Source organism: Oryctolagus cuniculus, chromosome 12 (genome assembly GCF_051225735.1).
Source record: "Oryctolagus cuniculus isolate XC-2025 breed Fujian yellow rabbit chromosome 12, ASM5122573v1, whole genome shotgun sequence".
Lineage (NCBI taxonomy): Eukaryota > Metazoa > Chordata > Mammalia > Lagomorpha > Leporidae > Oryctolagus > Oryctolagus cuniculus.
Genome location: NC_142878.1, coordinates 54,385,514 through 54,395,183, shown reverse-complemented (window position 1 = coordinate 54,395,183; position 9,670 = coordinate 54,385,514). Strand labels below are relative to the sequence as shown.

The following is a 9,670-nucleotide window of genomic DNA, read 5'->3' as shown; positions in this document are numbered from 1 at the left end:
CGGGAAGGTGGCGAAAGGCACTGTGGAGAGGCAGGTGCTCTGCCATAGCAGGTTAAGCCACCGCCTGCAGTGCTGGTATCACATATGGGCACCAGTTCAAGTCCTGACTGCTCCACTTCCGATCCGGTTCCCTGCTAATGTGCCTGCACCCATGTGGGAGACCTGGAAGAAGTTTCTGTCTCCTGGCTTCAGATCAGCCTAGCTCCGGCCTTTGTGGCCATTTGGGGAGTGAACCAATGGATGGCAGATATTTCTCTCTCTCTTTCTCTCCACCCCCCTGCCCCATCTCTCTCTCCCGTTCTCTGTAACTCTGCCTTTCAAATAAATAAATGTTTAAAATATAAAAAAAAGACATTGTTCCTGTGCCGGAAGTGAGGATTTATTTCTAGTTTTTATGAACACTGATGTCTAAACTAGAGATCTAGGAATCCACAGAGACAGCACTGCACGGCTGAGAGTACTTTGGGGAGTTTGCTTTTCCAAGTATCTCAAGGGGTTTACCCGGAGGCGTCCCCTACCTGAGCTACTTTTTTTTGGTTATGTGTGCTGTGTTGTGCTGTGTTGTGCTGTGCTGTGTTGTGCTGTGTTGTATAGGAGCAACAGGACATGTGAACGATCTACAGACAGCCCAGGAGGGTGGCTTACACAAATGTCTCAAAGGAATTTGAGTTCTGTTGGTGTCAAGTCACGCCCCTAGAAAGAGTTTCATACCTGGAAACCACACATAGGCACACCAAAGTCGCTGCATTTTGAAGCACTTTATTCTTTCTGCTGAACTAGAGAATTACGTGACTGCATCTTTGGAGGATGCTTCCGGCAACCTCTTCCCGTTCCTTTTAGTGCTGGTCGCCCTTCCTCCCACGGCAGGCATGCATACCCATGACCCATTCAAAACATGTGGAACTGTGAGACCTGGGTGAAACCATCTCGCAGTGAACCCAGCCTACATTGCCTTTGAGTGATGTTCGGACAGGAAGGGAGGGAGGCTGATGATTACAATTAATGGAATGAAAATAACCATTCTCAATTTTGATGAAGAAAGATTCATGTGGAGAGTGTGATATCCTCTCACTCTGACTTCTGAAATTCTTCTTCTTCATGGAGGGCATCTTTGTTCTGGGAGACACCTGCACCACCGAGGAAGGCTTCACTTGGGATGTTTTTGTTTTCAATCCTGTAGCACCAGGATATCATTTACATGAACAGGAACAAGTTTTTTGATACTATTTTGCCATCGACAAGTAATTAGGACAAAGCCCATCTTATAAGTTGAATCATAATCACAGTCAGGTAGAGTGGTCCCTCTTCTTAATTTACAATACACTCCCTCTATCGGCAGCCTGCTTCTGTGACATTTCTTGATCCCATTCTTACACTCGACATACCTCGTGTAACAGAGGTTTTTCACATCATCGTATGGCATTACGATGAAATTATGTTCCGTCACACAACGAGACTTGTTGTGAACATTTTTTAGCCTGACTGTATCAGTGCAGAAGAAGGAATCACTTAATGTCCTTTCTGTTCCAATAAGGGAAAGCCTTATGAATTTTTTTTTGGTAGGTGGTCTGGTAGGCCCTGTACTACTAAATTCTTCCAAATAATCTTCAAATTCATCTGCTTTATCAGGTGGCAAATCATAGCGTCTCTCATTGTCTTGAAACTGTAGTGGCTGTAGCAGCTGCAGCAGCAGTAGCACTAGAGGCAGCGGATGTTTGGAGATGAGAATTTTCATCTTTTTTCTGTAGAGAGTGAAAGAGGTAAGGAGATATAATGTATTGTGAAAATGGGCAGTATTTTATTTCATTTGTAGGGCAATTTTTCTAACACTTATTGCTATTCTGAATGCTAACTACTTTAATTGACAATTCACAATTTGTTTCCTCTGAATTACTAAAATTACCTTATAAAGGGTATATTAGCCCAGAGATTGTGGATAAGCAAGGAAAAGGTGAAAGAAAGGAGAACAAGGAGAGAAATAAACAGAAGAAGGAAGAAAAAGAATTCAGGAAAAACGGAGGAATGGAGCACGGGAAGGGTGAAGGGTGAGGGAGAAGGAAAAGGAGATCAAGGTAGCCGTGGCAGAGGAGGGAGAGTGGCTCCGTGCTCTCTCCATCTGGAGCGAGTGCTGCTGGCCCTTCCCAGGAGTTGAGAACTTGCTCTGAAAAGAGACACGAAGTGGAGCCGGTGTTGTGGCTTTAGCGGGTTAAGCCACTGCCTGGGACGTCGCCAACATCCCATTTGGGTGCTGGTTCACGTCCAGCTGCTCCCCTTCCAATCCAGCTCCCTGCTCACATTCCTGGGAAAGCAGTGGATTTAGGGAGCACAACAGCAGATGGAAGATTTCTCCCTCTCTTTCTCTGTAACTCTGCCTTTCAAATAAGTAAAAGCAAAAAAAAAATCGTTTTTAAAGCCGGCGCCGTGGCTCAATAGGCTAATCCTCCACCTTGCGGCGCCGGCACACCGGGTTCTAGTCCCGGTTGGGGCGCCGGATTCTGTCCCGGTTGCCCCTCTTCCAGGCCAGCTCTCTGCTATGGCCAGGGAGTGCAGTGGAGGATGGCCCAGGTGCTTGGGCCCTGCACCCCATGGGAGACCAGGAAAAGCACCTGGCTCCTGGCTCCTGCCAGGATCAGCGCGGTGCGCCGGCTGCAGCGGCGGCCATTGGAGGGTGAACCAACGGCAAAGGAAGACCTTTCTCTCTCTGTCTCTCTCTCTCTCACTGTCCACTCTGCCTGTCAAAAAAAAAAAAAAAAAAATCGTTTTTAAAAAAGAGACATAAAGGCCGGCACCGCAGCTCAACAGGCTAATCCTCCACCTTGCGGCGCAGGCACACCGGGTTCCAGTCCTGGTCGGGGCGCCGGATTCTGTCCCGGTTGCCCCTCTTCCAGGCCAGCCCTCTGCTGTGGCCAGGGAGTGCAGTGGAGGATGGCCCAAGTGCTTGGGCCCTGCACCCCATGGGAGACCAGGAGAAGCACCTGGCTCCTGCCTTCGGATCAGCGCAGTGCCACGGCGGCCATTGGAGGGTGAACCAATGGCAAAAAGGAAGACCTTTCTCTCTGTCTCTCTCTCTCACTGTCCACTCTGCCTGTCAGGGAAAAAAAAAAAGAGAGAGAGAGAGAGAGACATAAGTGAATCACCAACCCCTTTCTTAGCATTCTGCTTTGATGAGGAAAATTCCTTAACTACATCTTTCATTATCTTCTTTTTTGGTGTTAGTCACAACCTTGGGGAAGGGGATCAAACAAGGTCTAAATTTAAGCAGCTAAGGCAAATACATTGTTGAAATTACCCTTAAAAATAATGATAAACAATAAGCACAATAAGAAGGTATGTGCCAAGCACAAGGTTAACTACTTATTTTTAGTATTATGGTTGTAGTTATTATAATAGGCATCTCTTTGTGAAGGGAACTTGCTTAAAGTTTTACACTGAGCCTGGCAAAAATCCTGTTCTAATTTCTTTTTTATTTTTTAAAGACTTATTTATTATTTGAGAGGTAGAGTTATAGATAGAGGGAGAGACAGAAAGAGAAGTGTTTCATCCACTGGTTCACTCCCCAAATGGCTGCAAAGGCCAGAGCTGAGATAATCCAAAACCAGGAGCCTGGAGCTTATTGCAGGTCTCCCACATGGGTGCAGGGGCCCAAGCGCTTGGGCCATCTTCCACTGCCATAAGCAGAGAACTGGATCAGAAGTGGAGCAGCCAGGACTCAAACCAGTGCCCATATGGGATGCCGACCCTGCAGGAGGCAGCTTTACCTGTTACACCACAGTGCCAGCCCCTCCATGAACTTTTTGAAGTGCATACTGAGGTCACTCACGGTGTCGGTGCACGACGCATCTTCATTTCTTAGATTTCCAAGCTTCTTAATCCTTTATTTATTAATTCAACCTTTGATTTCATGCTTCTCCAAATACTTTATCTCAAAGTCTGTGCATTTTCATTTATGTTCTATTCTGCTACTTTTATAGACTTCTTAAAAATTTGCATCCATCTTGAATTTATGTTAATGTATAGTAAGAAGTTTCTTTTCTTATGGTTTGCACACTATCCCACTATCAATTATTTGGGGAAAAATCCATTCTATCATCCCTTTAAAAGTTTTTATCCTTCAAAAGCTATTTTAGGAGCCAGTGTTGTGGTGCAATTGTGGGTTAAGCCACTGCCTGAAATGCCAGCATTCCATACAGGTGCCAGTTCAAGTCCCAGATGCTCCAGTTCCAATCTAGTCCCCTGCTAATGTGCCTGGGAAAGCAGTAGAAAATGGTTCAAGTCCTTGGGCACCTGCACTGTTGTGGGAGACCCAGATGGAGTTCCAGGCTCCTAGTTTCAGCCTTGCCCAGCCCTGGCCCTTGCAGCCTTTTGGGGAATGAACCAGTAAAAAGAAAAGGTTGGGCTGAGTTCTTTAGATAGATCAATATATATTAATTGATAATGGATAATTTAATGGTGTTTTAAAAGTGAGTCAATATTTAAAGAGAAAAAGCAAAATGCTTTAAAATTTTACAGTAAGACATTAATAGACAACTATCATAATTATTACATAGCTTCATTCACAAAAGGAAGAATTAAAATTATATCTTTCAAATTGGTGACAATTATAACACCCCATAAATTCAGTGTTGCTAAGAGTGTGATGAAGTGGCAAATCATGCATTTTTTGGAGGAAATAAATTGTTATAATTGTTTCTGAAAAGAGAAATATAATTAAAAACCTTGAAAATCTTATAATTCTCCAATAATCAATTAATTAACTTTAGTTGAAAGACAGAGAGGCAGACAGACAGCTACAGAAAGATCTCACATCCACTGGTTCACTCCCCATATGACCACAGCAGCCAGGCTTGGGCCAGGCTGAAACCAAGAGCACAGAACGTATTTGGGTCTCCCATGTGAGTGACTCAAGCACCTGCGCCGTCTCCAGCTGCCTCTCAGGGTGCACATCGCTAGGAAGATGGAAGCAGAAGTGGAGGCAACACAAACCCAGGCATGCTAATATGGGATGCTGGTGTCCCAAATGGCATCTCAACCACAGCACCAAAGGTTTGCTCTAGCCCCAGGGTTTTAATAGTTAGGATTCTAAGTTGCAAAAATGTTTATGGAAGGATGGGCAACGAGAGACAAAAATCTGAAATTTTTGAAAATATAAATATTAAAATTGTTGAAAATATAAGCATTAAAATATAGAAAAGGTTAAATTAAATCCTATCCATAACCATGTTAGCAATAATAATCATTTTTATAAAAGTTATTGAGGCAGTACTCTATATTCATGAATTACATATTCTTTGAATGGACTATTTTCCAGAATTTGCAAATGTGTCGCTCAATGGAATTTTAGATATATAAAATATTTTGTGCTATAATATCATCATAACTGGACTGCCTGATTGACAGTGAGAGAAATCCCAAACAAACAATCTTAAATGTCAAAGGAACTATGTTGACTCACAGAAGATGAAAGTCCCAGGGGTCCAACAGGAGAATGAAGCTAAACTCTTCACTGGGCTCTTGTTTGCACTGCCCCTCTCCACTCTGCACACTGATTCCGTTCTCCGTAAGTCTCTCTCCAGACAAGGGCAGAGTCAATGGTTGTCACCTTTGTATTAGGGTCACAGCAGGAAGTGCAGTGTTCTCCCACCTTCATCCAGCATGGGAGATAACTGTTCTGATTGGCCTTGCTTCTGTCACAGAAATAAATACAGGGATGTGGGGTCTTTTGATTGGTCAGTCTGAAATGTGTGTCCTTCTTTGAGAATAATGGAAAGACTACACAATCAAAATCCTAGCAGAATTCCGTCTGTTGACAGCAGGGCTGTTCCCTCTTACTCAAAACCATTAACAGGGACCAAATACAGAAGTAGACAAAGTGAATTCCAAGAAACGGGAAAAAATCAAAACTTAAAACTCTATCACAGGATCCCAATTAATAAAAATACAGATTACATAGAGGAAAAAAGACAAAAATAAAATATGATTTTAATAGAACATTATTTCTGAATGATATGTTACTGGTTCATTTTTTATTCTTACCTTTAAAGTGGTCAATTTTACAAATTAAAAAAAGTAACAACAAAATAATCAGCAAAGGAATTAAGTTTTAATATTTGCATTGAGCATGTTCTTAAATATTAAGCATCAATTTCCCAAACCCTACATTTTGGTATCAGCGCACGCTAGCGTTTCATCACCACAAGGAAAAAGCACTTCCTTAATTTGAATGGTTGAACAAAAACATATGCAGTCCTTAGGAATAGACCAGCCTTTGGAAGGGAAGCCCAGGGTATCTCTCAGTGAAATTTGGTAGAAAAATCTAAGCAGACAAATAGAATTACAGCACACTCAGAAGCTCAGCTTATCAAAGGAAACAATCAACAGAGTGAAGAGACACCTCACAGAATGAAAAAATATTTGCAAGCTACTTATCCAAAAAGGATTAATAGCCAAAGTATATTGGGAACTTAAAAAAACTCAACAACAAAAATAACCAAATCAGTTCTCGAAAGGAGAAATACAAATAGCCAAGAAATATATAAAAAATATTCACCATCACCATCAAAACCACCATGAGATACCACCTCCCCCAAGCCAGAATGGCTATTATTCAAAAGACAAGAGAAACAAAAGCAGGCGAGGATATAGAGAAAGGGGAACTCTTATATATTGTTGATGGGAATGCAAATTAGTGTAGCTACTGTGGAGAAATGTATGGAGAATTCTTCTTTTTTCTCTTTAAGATTTATTTATTTTATTTAAAAGGCAGAGGTACAGAGAGAGAGAGAGAGAGACAGATAGAGATCTTTTATTGCTGGTTTGTTCATTCCCCAAATGGCCTCACCAGCCAGGGCTGGGCGAGGTCAAAGTCAGGAGCTTCCTCAGGGTCTCCCTTGGGTGCAGGGGCCCAAGCACTTGGCCATCCTCCGCTGCTTTCCCAGGCCATTATCAGGGAGCTGGATTGGAAGTGGAGCAGCCGGGACTCAAACCTGCTTCCATATGTGATTCTGGCAAAGCAGGAAGCATGTTTAATTTGCTGGGCCATAGCGTCGGCCCCGGAGATTTCTTTAAAAACTAGAAATAGACTTGCCATGTGATCCAGTAATCCTGTTGCTGGGTATATGCCTAAAAGACATGGACACACTGTGTCAAAAAGAGATGTTTGTACCACCATGTTTGTAACAGCACTGTTCACCATAGCCAAAATATGGAATCAATCAAGGTGTCCATCATCAGATGAGTGATAAAGAAAATGTTATATATATATATATACATATAGATATGTGTATATATACACACACATACAATGAAGTAGTCAGCTGTAAAAAAGAATGAAATTTATCATTGCAGCAAATGGTTGCACCTGGAGGACATAACGTGGGATGTAATAAACTGAACACAGAAAGGCAAACACTGCATCTTCCCCCATACATAGGGGCTAAAATTTTTTTAAAAACATCAAAATACAAAAACAAAAAATAGAAAGAAATGCCTGTATCAGTTTTGTTGCAAATGCAATGTTTTATCAAACTTTGCTTTAAATTGTTGTCAAATTGTGAAGAATTATATACTACTATAGTTTTTGTGACTATCTCAAAATTTGCTTTATATGAGTAAAGTTGAACATCTTTTCATTTGATTATTGGATGTAGCCCTTGCCTATTTTCCTGCTGAGCTATGGTCTTTTTACTTTCTATTTGTTGAACTCTTTATTTAGTGATGCACTTAGCCTTTCACTATAAAGTACATTAAAAATGTTTTCTCAAAAATGTAAAAACATTAAAATCTAAGATTTCACCAGCTTAGGATTTATACTTCTCACAAACATTTCATAGCAATGTTTACATCTCAGACCTTCACACCCCTAACCAAACTTAATATTAGGTATCAGGTTGGGAAATCTGGAGAAAAACATTCCCCTGTGGGGCAACAGAGAATTAACAGTTTTATTGGGGTACTGCGTCTTTTGCTCAACGGAAGACAGTTCTTCCTCCTAGGGCCAATAAAAAGGTTTGCGTCTTAAAGCTTACAGAGGCACATAGACTAGAAACACAAAAGTTAATCATTGGAAAACAAGCCTCCAGAGCAGCACCATGGGTCACTTGGACGTCTTGGATTCGGAGCCGGCCTGTCTCCTGCCTTAGAATCACAAAAATCTCTAAACAACTAGAGGCAGCTTTTTGCAAATTAGTTTTAATTTGTGTTTTGTTTAGCTTTTAATCATACAGTTCTAGAAGACTGTGAAACATTATGCTAGATAGCTTTTGCTACTTTTTTCCTATAATATTAGTATGAATTTTGGAGCTGTAGATTGAGCTATAGCCACTGGTGTTTATTTGATTTCATAATTTGTTTCAGGAAACAACAAAGGCAGAAAAATGGAAGTGTGGAACACATATCATAGAGTTTGTTTTGGAAAAGAAAAGGAGACCTGGTGAGACAATGGGCTCTATATTAAGAAAAACTAACATAGACCCTAGAATTCACATTGCACATGCTTTCTCTTTCGCACACACACGAACTCAATTTACAATAGACTAGAACCCCAACTAATATTTTTTTAAATTAAGAACATTAAGTAAAAATATAATAGGATATTTTTTCATTGTCCTAGGGTCAATAAAAGTTGTCCTCATTAAACAAGATAAGAGCACAGGCATAAAGGAACTATTAGAAGACTTGATTGGACACATACAGACTTAACCACATACCCAAGTACATGAGTTATTGCTTTCGTTTCACCAAAAATAAATGACAAACTCTAACATCCAAAGACACCAAAAACAAAGTTCAAAAATCAACAATAGCTTGGAAAAAAGTACTCTCCAAATCCGTGCAATGTGAATTTGCTTCTCAAGCCTGGGTGTGGGAAAGTGTTAATCTCTTTTCTAAATCCTACCTATCTACAACAAAAACCCAACTCTAGAAAATAACAGCAAAATTTACCTCAGTTGTTATTTTAGGTGACTTCTACCTTCCCTATGGAACTAGAAGAATCCAGGGATCTGAAGTTGTCCTAGGAAAAGAGAAAGTGCATTTCTTGTCCGGGGGTGTTGATTGACATGGTTATAGCTTCCCTCTGTGTTGTAAATGGTCTTAATAGTGAGCATGATGCTGGCCAGCAAGCAGCGGCTTTACCTGTTATGCCACAATGCCGGCCCCCAGTTGATTTTCCAATAAATTGTGGAACCTAATTCCAACACAGAGATAATACTTAATTATCACACAGAAAGCAAGCAATGATTAGTACACAGAAGACAATATTGGATGTCATTGAAAACACTGATGTTCTCTTCATGTTTCTTAAAGCCTGTGCTACAAACCTGCATATGGGATATATTTAGCTCTTTATATTTGTAGTTTATTGATGAGAATATGCCCTGTATAAGGCTATATACCACTGGCTTCCTCAAAATCATGGGCACAGTCTTCAGGGAATATTTTTCTGAGTTAGGATTAAGGGGGAAAAAGTAGTTGCAAGTATAAAAGCTGTCTTTTGGACAACGACCTGTTGGGGTTTTCATTTTGACTAATATTATAGCTTACAACTCTGTTTACATCATTCACCTTCAAGCGAGTGAAATGACTATTGTGCTGTTTCCTATCCCTGAGAGGCCGTCTGGCCGTCCTGGGGTGAGAGAACAGGAGGGCTGCAGCAGGTGGCTGATACCACATT

General features: G+C 41.1%; 1 protein-coding gene across 1 annotated transcript; it reads right to left on the bottom strand.

Annotated features, from left to right (window-relative positions):
• Positions 1–742: 742 nt before the first annotated feature.
• RNASE9 (ribonuclease A family member 9 (inactive)) lies at positions 743–9,094 on the bottom strand. The gene is made up of 3 exons (XM_002717871.4): positions 8,941–9,094; positions 5,453–5,684; positions 743–1,742 (listed from the first exon to the last, which is right to left on the bottom strand). The coding sequence occupies exon 3, from the start codon at positions 1,733–1,735 to the stop codon at positions 1,169–1,171; it is 567 nt and encodes a 188-aa protein (XP_002717917.1). The 5' UTR covers positions 1,736–1,742; positions 5,453–5,684; positions 8,941–9,094; the 3' UTR covers positions 743–1,168.
• Between the last annotated feature and the right edge of the window lie 576 nt (positions 9,095–9,670).

Excerpts from the sequence above, each read along its gene's own strand:
- RNASE9 (XM_002717871.4), bottom strand. The coding sequence starts at position 1,735 with ATGAAAATTCTCATCTCCAAACATCCGCTGCCTCTAGTGCTACTGCTG.